Genomic DNA, 16,380 nt, shown 5'->3' with positions numbered 1-16,380 from the left:
AAAATCCTCTGGACGAGAACCAAAATATTAATTTTATACGGCCTTACGGTAATTTTATAACAGCAATATATCTTATGGCCAAGCTTGGCGGATCATAGAAACAACATTGCCAGTCTTGGAAAACCAATTTCCAAACCATTTCCATTGGTTTAAAAGTCCCGTAGACACCCGTACGTACTAATCATGATCAGAGAAAATACATAAATTCACCGTAACTTTGGAAGGAATCAAGGAAATGAGGGAATTCGATCAGGTTTTCGCTAGTAAATCAACTTGAACTCGGAAACACAATGACGCAATCGAAGATCATGTGACTGATGCAAAAGGGCACTAAATACCATCCATTTCGGTACGGGTCACCTGGGGGGGTCTGTTTAAATTAAATTGTAAAATAGATGATCGATATTGTCGCATAACGATCATAAATATCAAAGGCCGTGTTTGAGGGACTGCACTGATTAAAGCCATTCAAGTGATGACTCGCGTAACCCTATTGAGTGGATTAGGATTTTTCTGTAGAACCTCCTTCTATAATACCTACCATGGTTTGAAAAAGTGAAGAGCAAAAAAAAAGAAGGTTATTAGGTGGTACCAACATAAAAACACAATTTTTATGTAAAATTCAATTTCATTCACAATTTTTCATCTTTTTTTTTATAATTCTCCCCTTTTTTCTGTCACCCTGGGTATAAAATAGTCTATTGTTAATTTTTTTTGTCTCCAACGTCTTCAGTCTACCGACGGCCTTACATGAACCGACGGCCATGACAAGTGGGGGGCACCAACCCCTTGCCCCCCCACCCCTGGCTATGCCACTGCTACTGACCCCCCCTCCAAAGACTCTCCAAAATGAGGGCAGCATGGTTAGGGTTACAGGGATGGGTATTTGAGTCAGTAAACCGACACATTGCGAGCCCTGCATTGCCTTAATTTACCTTTTATTTACTTGTACTATTGTAGATATCTACCATGGAAAAGGCAGTTAAGAAGCAGAAGACAGGTGCCACAAAGGCAATTGGTACAGCCAATGGACATGGTAAGAACCTAAAGACCTATCCCGGGAGACCTATGGAGTGCGCAATCTGCGCATTGTATTGTACGATGGAAGGGTGGAATTAATTTCTCTCATAAGTTGCCCAAGTATAAGAGAGTGCACCACTAAAAGCAAATGCCAGACAATTACACAGTAAAGCACACAAGTTCAGAGCAGGGTTAGCGGTGACCTGCTGAGTCCAGGGGTCCAAATTTGCAAATAAAGGGGTCCAGGCATCTAATTCCACACAGACGTTCAAATCAAGGAGTCCTGGACCCGAGACCCCTTAAAACGCTACCCCTGGTTCAGAGGCTCCAGAAAATTTTAAATATGGGGGGGGCTATAGCACCTGGCCCAAGTTATTGGGGGGCCTATGGTATTTTCCCATTGCCACAAAAATTATTGGGACCCCATATGGAAAAGTTTTCCTATGAAAGTCTCTTTAAATAAATTATACTCGACTCCAGTGTGTGCAGGCTGTGTGTACAGAGGCGTTCGAGGTCAATGCATAATGCATACATTACCACCAAGGTCTTAGCCAGCCATGGGTCCACCCCAGAGGTTGATTAAATGTAAGCCCAGAATACATTGCAGCCACTGACAGCATGTTTGAGAAACACATGTTTTTTTTCAGAAAATATCACACTGGGCTCCTGCTGTGCATGGTCAAGGTTGTTATAGAACAAGATAAGCTATGTGTCTGCATGCATGCATGTGCACGAAATCTTTGTTGGTTCCCCCTTCTTTTTCCAAGCATTTAAAATAGCTAAAATTGTTTTAAAAACACACGACTTTTTAACTTTCTTGGTAGCAATGTATCAACAAACATTACCCGTACCCAATTATCAATTCAAAACATAAAAGTCGTGATGAATATTCCATCAAAACCACTGGTTCTTATTTTGCACATAAATTTGAATGTGAAATGGTGTTGAAATGGCTCCTTTATTACATTGCACCTAATATCATACTGCATGCTGGGATTACATTGAATCAACCTCTGGGTCCACCCATTTAAGACAGGCTAATCTAATTTTAGATGGGTGCATGGATTTAATGGATTTTACAGATGTGATAGCTCTAAAACAGACGATTTTAAAGAGCAATAAACGTTGACCAGGTCAACTTTAAGAAAATCAGGAATGTCTGTGGTAAAGTTGTAGCAATATACCTACCACATAGCAAGGAATCTCAAACTCAGATAATATCCCATCATGCATGCACTAGGACTTTACACATATTCTGCATAAATATAAGTTTACACCACCTGCTCTTGAAGGTCACCTCAGAAAAAATTTGCATTGTGGGATATGGTGCAATAAAATCTGTGTCTTGTGGGTGAATCACTAATCTCTCCTCATAAAAATAATGTTACTGGATTAAATGGACTTAAACATGCTACATTTCCAGATGTGTTGGTTCCTCTTTAAGGTTATGCTGACTTGAGACTAATTCAGAGTGACATATAAAGGCCAAATCAGGACAAATTTGACCCCAGTGACCCTTCCATGGGTATAGACAAGTTGTTTTATATATGTGAGGGTCAAATTTTGGTATCTGATTGGACAGGTGGTTTCTGATTTCTGGCTAAGACTCTGATTAACCACACAACACACTAAACAGGGCTATACTGAAGAGTGTATGGTTTTTCCTACGGTACGACATTTTGTAACCATCAGATTCCTTTTTAGAGAGTAGAATCTGGCGAAGTATTTCTAGTAAATACCGTTTGAGCCAAGTCAATCGAACTGACTACAAGTGAGGGCCGTCTATATAGCACGCTACTTTAATGACACGGGGTGCATGTCAGTGTATTTCCCCGTAAATCGAGTGAGATTTTGGGAATACCTTGCGGTGTTTAGTGGTCATGCACAACGAGGTCTTTCATCAGATTTCCTTACAAATCGGGGAAAGTAAAGTTTAATATATACATGAGACAATTAAAAGTGAGCCAAAAAATAAAAGACTTTCCCTTTACAATAATTGAAGTTGAAAGTGAAAAAAGACAATTTTCTCCCATTGCTTTTGTGGGACCCCTTTTATTTGAGCAAATGAGACTACTTTTCCATATATGCCTCTAGTTCCGGTCCTGAGCCACTGAAGTTTACATATGAACTTCTCCAATACAATTTTGTTCAATGAATCTGTATGGTAAATTCACTGGCCATTTATCAATTTCGCCCCTTGCCGTTACAACAAGTTACCACAGACCGAGTGACAAACTATAACGAGCTGTGACATCATCACCCAATTTACATATATCGCTGTCCACAGCCGATACAATTGGAGCACCACTGGCATGTTTGCAAAATATTCGTGAGAACCGCATACACTGTCACGAGAGGATGATCATGTAAATGAGAATGTCCACTTTGTCCAGTCAACATTAATAGGTAAATTTTCATGGGAAAATTTTCTGGACACGTCACCAATGCGTATCAATGTGAGTATAACCTCGAGCCTGATCTCTGACCCCCAGCGGTGACCTCGCTATTTAAGTCTTAGTTATTTTGAATTGGAAAAGTATTCTTGGCCGCAGTTTTCATAGAAATTTGTGCATTGAAAATGTATTATTAAACGGAAAAAAATATTTATCTACGGAAACACTTTCCATAATATTATTAACTTGCGACAAGTTACTTATTTTGCATCAAAGGAGGAATTCTTCCTATGCAAATACATTGGCAGACCACCCGCTGTGCTCGGGGTCACATTCCATAATGCTAATATGTCTGCCCCCATGGGTGTCACATGTCCAGAAAATTTCCCTGTGAAAATTTACCTATTAATTTTGACTGATTGTACACAGTGAACTGCTTATGCACAGCTATAGAGGTTGTGCATATGACGTATCATACCTTAATATGGTGGACTACTCAAATGCATTCAACAAAAACATGATTGCAATCTAGTCTACCGCAACAATTTGTCTCACACACAAATGCACTGCCATCAAATAGGTTGATGAAATTTGATTGAATGGACTGTAAACTGCGCTGCTGATTACGGTGAAGGACACCGGTTCAAATTCTTTGTTGGAATGTGTACATGATATATATTAGAGTCAAGCGGTAGCATGACCAGCAAGTTTTTAAAAAAACGACTGATAAAGAAGAATAAACAGATGCACCGCGGACTATATTTACACGAAACAAAACGCTATTGTTCTGTGATATTTTTCGCTGGGTACAAAATATATCTAAAACCATGCTAAATCTTATTTACTGTCCAAAGTGTAATATTTTAATAACTCATTAATTCAAAAAGTTACACCAATCTTACAGTCAATCCGATTGTTTGATAATAAACAAACATTCTTGTATTATTTCACGCGGTATTTCATAGCCAAAATTAGTGTAAAATCATAGCAAATCATACTGATATCCAGAATCTTTTCGTCACTGCTACAGCCATACATGGCTGTCACTGTCGCACTACTTTTTGAGATTCACTTTCAAAATATACCCTAGCAATTTCCTGGATACCCTACATACAAATTCTGGATCCCATTCTCCAAAAAATCAAGTTTTTACACAATTCTTTTATTCTTTCCGGACCACAGCATACATTCATATTAATAAATACTCCACTTTCACACGTCGTTATATCGGGACGTCCCGTGGCGAAGTGGTTAAGGCCATGGACTTCTAATCCACTTGTGAAGTTTTGCCCAAGTTCGAAACTTCCCACCACCTTTTTTTTAGATGTTTTATTAACCAATTTATTGTCATAAATCAAGAATAACACCATTTCGAACATCCATACTATTGTGATATTATATTTTTTTCATCAAACAAACATGTTTGATTTTTTATTCACATTTAGGCCTAGGCCTAGGGCCTACTTTCACCATCCAGATGCTTTCACCATGCCTGACTATCATGATATCTTCGTCATTTAAAACACATTTATCACAGCTCAGACTGAAATTATATTTGGAATAAATATTATAAATTGTCACAAATTAAAATCACAAACAGCGAAAGATCGCCAACAACTGCCGCTGAATATTGTTATCCAACTAGATTTCCCCACAGGGCTATAAAGAACCACAAACCGCGAAATTTGGATATATACTAGATTGCCCTGCAGGGCTATAAAGAATCACACACCACGAAATATGGATATCCAACAAGCTTAAACTATAAATTAGCTCCCGATAGAGGGCAGGGCTTGATAAGGAAATTAAAATCACAAACCGCGAAAGATCGCCGACAACCGCCGCTTAATAGGGATATCCAACTATATTGCCCAAGAGGCTACAAAGAACCACAAACCGCAAGCAATCGATTATAAAGAACCACAAACCGCGAAATATGGATATCCAACAAATTAAGACCACAAACCGCGAAAGATCAACAACAACTGCCGCTCAATACTGATATCCAACTAGATTGCCCCGCAGGGCTATAAAGAACCACAATCAGCGAAATTTGGATATGCAACTATTGCCCCACATGGCTACAAAGAACCAGAAACCACGAAATATGGATATCCAACAAGTTTAAACTATAAATTAGCTCCCGATAGAGGGCAGGGCTTGATGAAAACCACAAACCACGAAAGATCGCCGACAACCGCCGCTTAATATATCGCTTAGGAATATCGAACTAGGTTGCCCCGCAGGGCTACAAAGAACCACAAACATTAAAACACGATTATATTGCCTACTGGGGGCATTTAGACGCTTCCGTAGTATAGGCTTAAATATAATGCGCATTTACCAGTTCCGACTTGAAGTAGGCCTAAATCGGACTTACTCTCTGTGTCTCTGGCATTGTCAACATTGGGTGTGTGTTGTTCATATTTACATTTTCTTTACATATTTACGCTGCCTTGAATAATTAAAATATATTAAAATGTTTATTGATCATTGTGTACGCCTCTTAACATTACAGTCACGCGTGACAAGCAAGTTTTAAAAATAAACGACTGATAAAGTTTTGTTTAATTATTTATTGTCATGAATCCAGAATTGCAACTTCAAACATCTATTTTTCATTTTATTTGTTTTATGGAGCACATCCTAACCTGATGACTTTCCAAGCTTGGAGCTGCTTGGCTACATTCATAAAAAGAAAAGAAATCTACCAAAAAAAAACGTTGACAACGTAAAGAAAACAGCAAGTAATAAAAAAACCACCTCGGCTCACATTTAAAACAGTCTTTAAACATGGTCCCATTTTAAACACCAACAGCAAATCAGTGTTTTTATTTTATTTCAACAGAACACAGCGTTTCCAACAAGATTACAAGCCTACGTGTTATTTGTTTAATTCAATCATTAATCATGATTATTATAAAACAAAACACAATAGGATATTGGCTTACCGTGCAAGAACAAGATACCTTTCAGGTCGTTCCATAAAGCTTACAAATTAATATCGCATCTGCACATTAAAGATACATAACACTTCTGGACTGGAAATGTTTTAAATTTATATAAATATGATAAAGTTTAAATCAGTACCTTTTACAAATGGGACCAAGTTTCAAAAAGTGAGCCGAGGTGGGTTTTTTAAACTTGCTGATTTCTTTACGTTGTCAACGTTTTTTGGTAGATTGCAATATTCATCAGCCAAGCAGAAGGCAAATTGCGTCAAGTGACCATGAACTATGCATGATCAATTTTCATAAAGTGGTGTTTCCGACCAATATTTATGAATATTGCATGGTACATACAGAAAAAATATCAGAAGGATGTCAAAATTTTGCTCAATATACGTTATGGTTCATAACATCGAGAGAGTTTGATCATATTTTAGCACACAACTTTCTCTACATGTCAGCGCTGAACGCATGGTACCATGTATTGTCAATGGCATTATCGGGCCTAGAATCACTACAAAACAGTTAAATTCTTGGTTGAAATTACATCAGGTACGTGTGTTGTTTTTTTAAGTTTTTTAAATTTATTAATTGTGATATTTTGGCCTAAATACATTTCTTTAGCAAGATACGGCTTTCAAAAGGAGTGGATACGTGCAGATAGCCTGTACCAATGAGTGTCTGATTTTACGTAGCCAATTCACTACACACGGTGAATGGGAGATGTCCAAAAACTTTTCCTAATGCATAAGTGGCCATTTTGGATTTATGCAAATTAGGCACTGTTCCAATACTTGGATTTTCAGGGACTTTTGATGTGTTATTTTAACTTGCTTTTCTGAAAGGAATGGTGATAAAATGGATTCTGTTGCAATTAGTGGTGGGTTTACCCCTAATTTGACTGGGCAATTTAGAGGTGCCCAACATGTAGAGCAAATATTATACCCCTTCTATGGATGTGTAACCCTTCATCTGACTATGTTGAGAAAGTAAAATATACAGAATGTGTAGAAAGTAATTTTTCTTCTATAACGTGTTTAGTGTCATTTTGGTCCAATTATTGGTGACAAAAAATGTGATAGCCGGCCCTCACCAGGGCTCAAATTTCAGGGCGGCCACCGAGGCCATTGCCTGTCCTTTTTCAGTTTTGTCCTTGTGCCCCAGATCTTTGTCAACTTCCAAGGTATTCTTCATCACTTATTCAACAACTCTTCCCATACCTTTGTACAGGAGCCAAGCGTTGTTAATCCGTGATGAATCCATACTTTTCCAGTAGCGTATACGCGAATGCAAGGATACGCATGCGCGTTACGCGTGAGCTCGTAAAATTCGTAATGCCTGGAACTTATGCTAAACACTTTCGTGATTATGTTATTAAAGTAGCAGCTAAACATTACTGCTTTATTCTTTAGTTTTATTGCTGATATCAACAGAGAAATCAACGATCTTCTTGCAAGGTAGAGTGGCAGTGACAAACGGATATTCCGAATGAAAGAATCATGTGAATTAGACAATCTTTAGCTTGTTTTCGTTGTTGAAAGGGATTCAATCATGTTTCACCGTTGCTCATCACCGATTATCAACTTCGCGTCCAGCGTCTCTGCGGGTTTACTTCGCTCGGGCAGCTAAAGTAAACCACGCAGACGACGCGGACGCATCGTTGTTAATCGGTGATGAACAACGGTGAAACATGATTGAATCCCTAATTGGCCTTAATGCCCTTCTTTGTCTTTGCCCAGTGGCCTTGAATTTTAATTCAAGGCCTAGTTCTCATAATCAGAAAAGAGCTTTTGGTAGCTAAGTTTGTAACGTTTATTTAGTGCATTTCAAAAGATTATAAAATAGTGGTTTGTGCATGGATATCACAACACCCTAAAATCAGGCATGAAAACTGATCTAGGAAAAACACTGAAACCAAGGTTTTGGTTTGTTATTTTTGCCATTTTCTGTGAGTTTGATTCAGAAATGGGCTGAAAATGCTAACATTTTCACAACTACAATTTTCATGCCCGGCTAACAGAAATGTTGCCATGCAGCCCGACATTTGCAGGAGTCGAGTACTAAAGCACAATTTACACGGAAAATATCCCTTACTCGGACACATCCCAGAGCTAGCTTGGGTGGCTCAGCTCGGGGTTGAGATATTACCCGTTTATCATCCTCAAGCCAAGCATTTGGGTGGGTGTTAAAATACATCCTTGTCATCATCATGAAGATCAAAATAAGTACCTGTGCTTGTACTTTTATTAGTTTCTTAATATGTTATATTGTATGGACAGACATACTGATTTACACCTAGCAAGTGGTTACTTTTGAAGATATACCCATACCCACCCACATGCTTAGTGGCTAGCCAGTTACACATAATGCGAGCCTTTGTATTAGGCATGGAAATAAAGAATTCCCAAATTTCTTTTTTCTCAACCCAAGGGCTAGAAGAGCAAAATTGTAGGCCTTTCTCTTCTTGCTATTTTTCTTCAATTCTGTTTCTTCTTTCGATTATTTATTACAGGACAGCATGCATGCTTAGCTTTTCAGTTTGGCTTGACTTTGCTAGAACCTGGTCCCATCAGGACCCAAGCATATATCTGCTTGCGCAATAGTCATCAAGTCCCTATTTTGTTTACTCTCTTTTAGCTGGAGCCAGCAACAGCACTTCAATGCCTGCCACCTATCCAGCACTGGACGTGAGCAAGACGTTTGATGAGCGTTGGCACACGCTCATTAACGATGCCATCACGGATTGTAAACCATGTGAAGTGGAATCAGGATTTGAATATTACATTAATGAATATGTTCAAAACGAAGACTGGAAAGCCGTGTGGAAATCCCATCAGTTTGGCTGTGATGTTGTGGTGGAGGTAAGTTGGCAGAGATACCAAGAATGGATCGGGAAGGGGAGCAGGATTGTGGAGGGAGGCAGGCTCGACCGCATCAAAACCTATTTCTGAAGCCCAGGGCCGAGTAATTTGACCATTTTCAAATCATGGATCCTATTCTTGCTTTCAAAGGAGCCCCCCCCCCCTAAAAAAAATAAAGTGAAATAAATATAATTCCCACAGTTAGGGCCAAATGTCTAACAGAAGGAAGTGAACTTTAAAGTGGTTGTTATAACTCACCTGTTAGGCAAGAGGGTAAGATTAGGAAATATTAATGACCATACAAAAAAATCATATTATGCTTATCTTTTTCCAGTTCAATAAACGAAATAAATTGCATGATAATCATGATAATACATTAGTACAAGGAACTTATACGATGTCCTCATTCACAAACTGATACTATCTGTCGATCGTATAAGACTGTTACCGTACGGCAGTGTGGTGAAGGAATATTACACAGTCAAGAATAGGCTCCGTCATTTTTTTGTTCTGATCCCTCCTAGTCTCCCAAAACATCAAAAGCGTTGCACGTTTACTTACTTAAGACTGTCCTTTTTCATATAACGCAGATAAAGTAGGGTCAAGCTACCTAGAAATGGTCAAATTTTGGCAAGAAATATCTCTGTGTAATCCTATGTAAGTCCCATATCACATCGTTATCAGCGATCGAGGTTTTTTTTTCTGTAGTTTGGCTGGTACCCACCAGCGTCATGCATGTGACGTGACACTGCTAAAATAATCGACCGGAAATCGGGGATCATTAAAACGTCAACAAATTTCAAAACACAGAAAGCAGTTAACTTAATGGCGAGCGGTCCAAATTTTGAGCCATACAAGTTTACGTGGTGAACTAGATAATACATGTTTATGTATTTCAAGAATATAGCATTTATTCGGTAAACATAGAAGATAGCTAGTCCACTGTTATCGGGAAGTATTCCAATTTCCAAATGTTCAGGCCGGTAATTTTTGGACTTAGGCTGTTAATTTTAAAAAGTACATTATGTGTAAGAAAAAAACAATTAAGAGTCTAATCTAAAGAAGGTCCAATTTTCTTTCAAAATTCTGATTTTTGCATCTTAAAGATGTAATACACTTCGATGAACTAATATGCGCTGGTGATAAAAACAAGATGCTGTAATTCAGTTGTGACAAAAGCTGAGATTTTTATTTCATGACTGGATATTATTTTCTTCATGTATCTATCTATGTATTATGCAGGTGAAGGATGTATGTTTTCCACATGCCAAGGTAGAAATAGTGGAGCCATTATGTTGCGTTCCAAACTCTTTAGGTGATTTCGACAAGGCAGGTGGTGATGGACTTCAACTCAAAACAAAAGATGATTTGACCAAATTCCTGTCTGATGGCAATGGCAAAGTGCCTCTCCTGGAACTCTTGCCCATTCTTGACGAGTCTGGTGATCTGGATGAACAAGCAGAGGTTCTTGAGCCCATTCTTGATGAGTCTGGTGATCTGGATGAACAGGCAGAAGTTCTTGAGCTCTATAGGTAATGAAGTGACATTGATATCTTGGCACTGATCACTGATTGAACCCCATGAGAACTACCTAACTTGGTTACAAGAAGACTGTTATGATGTATTGAGCCAATCATGCAGTGTGGTATGAAAGGTGCTAGTGCTCAAGAGGCTGAACCCCATGAGTACTGCCTGCTGATTGGTTACAAGAAGACTGTTATGATGTATTGAGCCAATCATGCAGTGTGGTATGAAAGGTGCTAGTGCTCAAGAGGCTGAACCCCATGAGTACTGCCTGCTGATTGGATACAAGAAGACTGTTATGATGTATTGAGCCAATCATGCAGAAAGGTGCTCTAAGGGCTCAAGATGCTGAACCCCATGAGTACTACCTGCTGATTGGTTACAAGAAGACTGTTATGATGTATTGAGCCAATCGTGCAGTGTGGTATGAAAGGTGGTGCAGCATCTTTAAGCAACTGCGTGTGTTTGCCAGCGCCTTGAGTGAATGCTAGCGATTTGAAGCTGTGCTCAATTAAATGTGCACCAACGTCACTACCACATCAGGGTGACAAGCATGATTCTAGCCATCATGATTTAACTTTTTTTTCTCATTAAAAGATAACATGTTTTACACTTTTTTAGTTCCAGTATTCAGGGATCGGATAGCAATGTTTGCAAAGTATTTTTTGTAGATTTACATTTTTTCCCTACAAGACTTAAAATTTTAGTTCTTTTGGGGAAAAAATGTATATAAAAGGGTCAAAATTTTCAAATAATGGATGGCTTTTCCTCACAGCTACATTAGATTTATAAAATTTGCTTCAAGGACTCTTATATCAAAAATATCAATTTTTAGTAAATTCCCTTTAAAATTTATATTATTTTGTGAATTTCAAAAATTAAAATTATTTGATATCATCACGACATTTCATGTATTCAGAAAGCAATTTGGTGTGCCTGATGTGCTTTAAGGTTCCGCAAAAAATACTTTGCAAACATTGATATCCGATTCTTTAAGGGGGTACTACACCCCTGGCTAATTTTGTGCCTATTTTTGCATTTTTCTCAAAAATTGTAGCACATTGGTGACAAGTACGATTATGTATATTATAGGGACAAGGACTACAACTACTGTACTGAAAATTCAGCAACTCAAAGCAAGTAGTTATTGATTTATTGACCAAGAATTGGTTTTCCCTCATTTTTGACTGTAACTCCACAACTGTTGTCTGTGCTGAAATAAAATGTCCAGTGCAGTAGTTGTAGTCCTTGCCCCTATAACATACATATCTTACTTGTCCCCATTGCGCTATAATTTTTGAGAAAAATGTGAAAATAGGCACAGAATTGGACTAGGGGTGTAGTACCCCCTTATAGGAGGAAAATGGATAATCGATCTACTTTATAACTTTTTCATAGATTTTTCTACACCTACATCTGGCGTGCAACTGATGACCATTATGGTGATGGTGACTATGACTTCTCCATGTTTCATCTTCAACCTAGGATGAAAATGTAAGTTGGTCTTGACTATATTCAGTGGTATATGAGGTGGGAGGAGAGGGCCCCTAAGCAGTCAACATTAATGGGTAAATTTTCACAGGAAAATTTTCTGGACACGTGACCCAATGCGTATCAATGTGAGAGTAACCTCGAGCCTGATCCCTGCATGACCCCCTGGCGGTGATCTCGCTATTCAAGTCTTAGTCATTTTGAATTGAAATAGCATTTTTGGCCGCAATTTTGATAGAAATTTGTGCATTGCAAATTTATTGAATATTATGTAAGCTAAATTTCTTCATAATATCATCAAAACGTAATTTCAAAAATATCTATCTACGGAAAAAAATATTTATCTACGGAAACTCTTACCATAACATTATTAACTTGCGACAAGTAACTTATTTTGCATGAAAGGAGGAATCCTTCCTATTCAAATACATTGGTAGACCATCTGCTGTGCTCAGGGTCACATTCCATAATGCTAATATGTCTGCGCCCATGGGTGTTACGTGTCCAGAAATTTTTCCTGTGAAAATTTACTTATTAATTTTGACTGCTAGGTGACTCTAAAGCTGAATTTAAACTTGATCGCTTTAGCAGAAAAGCAATTCTCCCGCATGCTCAGTGTTTACTTCCGGTTTCAGAGTGTCAAGCCGATCAATGGATACCAATCGCTGAGGCAAAAATGATGTCGCTTTTGTGAGTGGAAGAAATCTCAACTTTTGAGCGATATCGCTTGACACATGAATGTATCAACCAATCATTTCCAACAAACTGGATCCATTATTTTGCTACTTAATTTATTACCTTCCTTGATTATTAACTATATATCGGTGGTGAATTAATTCAAAGCAATGTTCTAAATTTTGTGGCATTTAGAATAATCTGCAATCGCTATCGCCATGATAAATTTAGCGATTGCCCATTGCTTTCCAAACACGGTGCATCACAATCGCAAGTATAAATTTAATTTTACTATACACTATAGGCAGGCCAGGCCAATCTACTGATTTGTCCCTACAAATCCCAAATTTTGCTGTAATGAGCTTTTGGATTCTCCTTTTTCAAGTCCTGTGGCCAATTGAACACCAAACCAAAATTGCAATTAGCTTTACAAGCTTTACAAAATTGTCCCCGATACGTCTGGAGGTACCTGACACAAATTTATTTCCAGTATTTGATTAAACCAGGGCTTGAAATAAAGATTTCAGATCCAGGTGCAATTTTGGGTGTTTTTGTGTAAATATTGCCCCTGGTCTATACAAGTACACATACAGTCAAGATTAATAGGAATATTTTCACGGGAAAATTTTCTGGGCATGTGACACCCATGGGCGCAGACATATTAGCATTATTGAATGTGACCCCGAGCACAGTGGGGGTCTTTCCAATGTATTTGAATAGGAAGAATATCTCCTTGGATGCAAAATAAGTTACTTGTCGGAAATTAATAATGTTATAACAAGAGTTACCGTAGATAAATATTTTTTTGCGTAGGTAAATATTTTTGAAATTACGTTTTGATGATATTGTGAAGAAATTAAGATTGCATAATTTTTAATAATTTTGCAATGCACAAATTTCTATCGAAACTGCGGCCAAAACTTCCCATTCAAAATAACTAAGACTTGAATAGCAAGGTCACCGCTTGGGGTCAGGGATCAGGCTTGAGGTTACACTCACATTGATACGCATTGGTCCAGAAAATTTTCTCGTGAAAATTTACCTATTAATCTTGACTGACATAGGCCTAGTACTGATTCAGAACCAGGGGCATTTTGCCTTTTAGCAGGGGTAAATTTGCCCCTTGCTCCTGCATGCTTATTTCAAGCCCTGGACTAAATCAAAATTGCAAATGAGAAACATGTAATAATGACTTGGGCAGGTTTGTTATGAGAGTGATGATAAGCTAATTATTGTCATGTGCACAAACAAATCGAGGTGAAACTTTCCTAACTTGGTTGTTTCTCATTTTATCTCAAATTAAAGAAAACAACATCCTTGTGATCATTATGAATTGCTATCTTATTTGTTAGTTGTGATTTCATATATAGTCCAATAAAATATCCACTTACTTGCAGACGTTTCAGAAACTGTCAGTTTCCTTTTTCGATGCTATTGTTGTAATGACGATCTCTGTGCAGCTGATATTGACTGCTGCTTAGCAACTAAGTTACCAGTTGATTTTTTTTGTCGGTTATCAGATCGACAAAAACGTGACTTAAGTTGTATTACCCCTCGTCTCTGTTCATGGTGTTGCCCGCTTTCTGATGGTGATTGTTTTCAACCACATGGTCTATTTCTGACAAAAAAAATCAACTGGCAACTCAGTTGCTAAGCAGCAGTCAACACCAACTGTATACAGATCGTCATTACAACAATTGCATCGATAAAGGAAAGGAAAAGGAACGTTTCCGAAACATCTGCAAGTAAGGGGATATTTTATTGGACTAGTGGTATGAAATCACAACTAACAATTCTACTACGAACAGTCCTGATGAATTTGTTCAAGAAGCTATCTTATGTACGACTGGCACATTTTGAACCAATCAGTTTTTCTATCTTTACAGCTACTACGATGTACAGAAGAAAAAGGCTTCCAAAGCTGTGGTTGAGTCCTACAACAAGATAATGCCAGATTATGAAAAGAAACACTGGCAGTTCAAGATCAAACATGAAGTGTATAGAGGTGAGGAGGCGGATGGCAAGGAGCTACAAAAGCTATGGGTGGAGATTTGTGAACTTGAAAAGCAACTGGAAAAACTTACTTATAAATACTACAAAGGAATGTACTGATATTGGTTTCACCCTGTTGTTCCGAAGATTTTGTCATTCAGAAGAACCATTCTGAAGGGTTGTGTGTGGAGATTTGTAAACTTGAAAAGCAACTGGAAAAACTTACTTACAAACACTACAAAGGAAAGTAGTGATATTGGTTATGCCTCGTTATTCCGAAGGCCGAAGATTCGTCATTCAGAAGTATCATTATTCCGAAGGGTTGTGTGGCGAGATTTGTAAACTTGAAAAGCAACTGGAAAAACTTACTTACAAACACTACAAAGGAAAGTAGTGATATTGGTTATGCCTTGTTATTCTGAAGGCCGAAGGTTCGTTATTCAGAAGAATCATTATTCCGAATGGTTGTGTGGCGAGATTTGTAAACATGAAAAGCAACTGGAAAAACTTACTTACAAACACTACAAAGGAAAGTAGTGATATTGGTTATGCCTTGTTATTCTGAAGGCCGAAGATTCGTTATTCAGAAGAATCATTATTCCGAATGGTTGTGTGGCGAGATTTGTAAACATGAAAAGCAACTGGAAAAACTTAACTTACAAACACTACAAAGGAAAGTAGTGATATTGGTTTGGTTATGCCTCGTTATTCTGAAAGCCTGTTATTCTGAAGATTCGTCATTCAGAAGAAACATTATTCCGAAGTTTTGTGTGTGGAGATTTGTAAACTTGAAAAGCAACTGGAAAAACTTACTTACAAACACTACAAAGGAAAGTAGTGATATTGGTTATGCCTTGTTATTCTGAAGGCCAAAGATTCGTCATTCAGAAAAATCATTCCGACGGGTTGTGGGTGGAGATTTGTAAACTGGAAAAACAACTGGAAAAACTTACTTAAACACTACAAAGGAAAGTAGTGATATTGGTTATGCCTCGTTATTCCGAAGGCCTGTTCTTCTGAAGATTTGTCATTCAGAAGAATCATTATTCCGACGGGTTGTGGGTGGAGATTTGTAAACTTGAAAAACAACTGGAAAAACTTACTTACAAACACTACAAACGAAAGTAGTGATATTGGTTATGCCTCATTATTCCGAAGGCCTTTTCTTCTGAAGATTTGTCATTCAGAAGAATCATTATTCCGACCGTCCGACGGGTTGTGTGTGGAGATTTGTAAACTTGAAAAATAACTGGAAAAACTTACTTACAAACACTACAAAGGAAAGTAGTGATATTGGTTATGCCTCGTTATTCCGAAGGCCTGTTCTTCTGAAGATTTGTCATTCAGAAGAATCATTATTCCGACGGGTTGTGGGTGGAGATTTGTAAACTTGAATAACAACTGGAAAAACTTACTTACAAACACTACAAACGAAAGTAGTGATATTGGTTATGCCTCATTATTCCGAAGGCCTTT

The 16,380-nt window shown here is 38.0% G+C and overlaps 1 protein-coding gene across 1 annotated transcript; it reads left to right on the top strand.

Moving 5' to 3' along the window:
* Positions 1–948: 948 nt before the first annotated feature.
* Positions 949–15,292, top strand: LOC140163949 (SHC SH2 domain-binding protein 1 homolog B-like). Its single transcript, XM_072187247.1, has 5 exons — positions 949–1,036; positions 8,999–9,222; positions 10,465–10,754; positions 12,145–12,240; positions 14,799–15,292. Exons 1-5 carry the CDS (start codon positions 970–972, stop codon positions 15,022–15,024), a joined length of 903 nt encoding a protein of 300 aa, XP_072043348.1. The 5' UTR covers positions 949–969; the 3' UTR covers positions 15,025–15,292.
* The last annotated feature ends 1,088 nt before the right edge of the window (positions 15,293–16,380 follow it).

This window comes from Amphiura filiformis, chromosome 11, assembly GCF_039555335.1.
Source record: "Amphiura filiformis chromosome 11, Afil_fr2py, whole genome shotgun sequence".
Lineage (NCBI taxonomy): Eukaryota > Metazoa > Echinodermata > Ophiuroidea > Amphilepidida > Amphiuridae > Amphiura > Amphiura filiformis.
The sequence above is the reverse complement of the archived record's forward strand: the minus strand, read 5'-3'. Positions and strand labels throughout refer to the sequence as shown.

Bases quoted from the DNA above. Each gene is read 5' to 3' on its own strand.
- LOC140163949 (XM_072187247.1), top strand. From the start codon at position 970: ATGGAAAAGGCAGTTAAGAAGCAGAAGACAGGTGCCACAAAGGCAATT. The intron at 1,037-8,998 runs GTAAGAACCTAA...ACTCTCTTTTAG, and splicing joins TGGTACAGCCAATGGACATG to CTGGAGCCAGCAACAGCACT. The intron at 9,223-10,464 runs GTAAGTTGGCAG...TGTATTATGCAG, and splicing joins GCTGTGATGTTGTGGTGGAG to GTGAAGGATGTATGTTTTCC.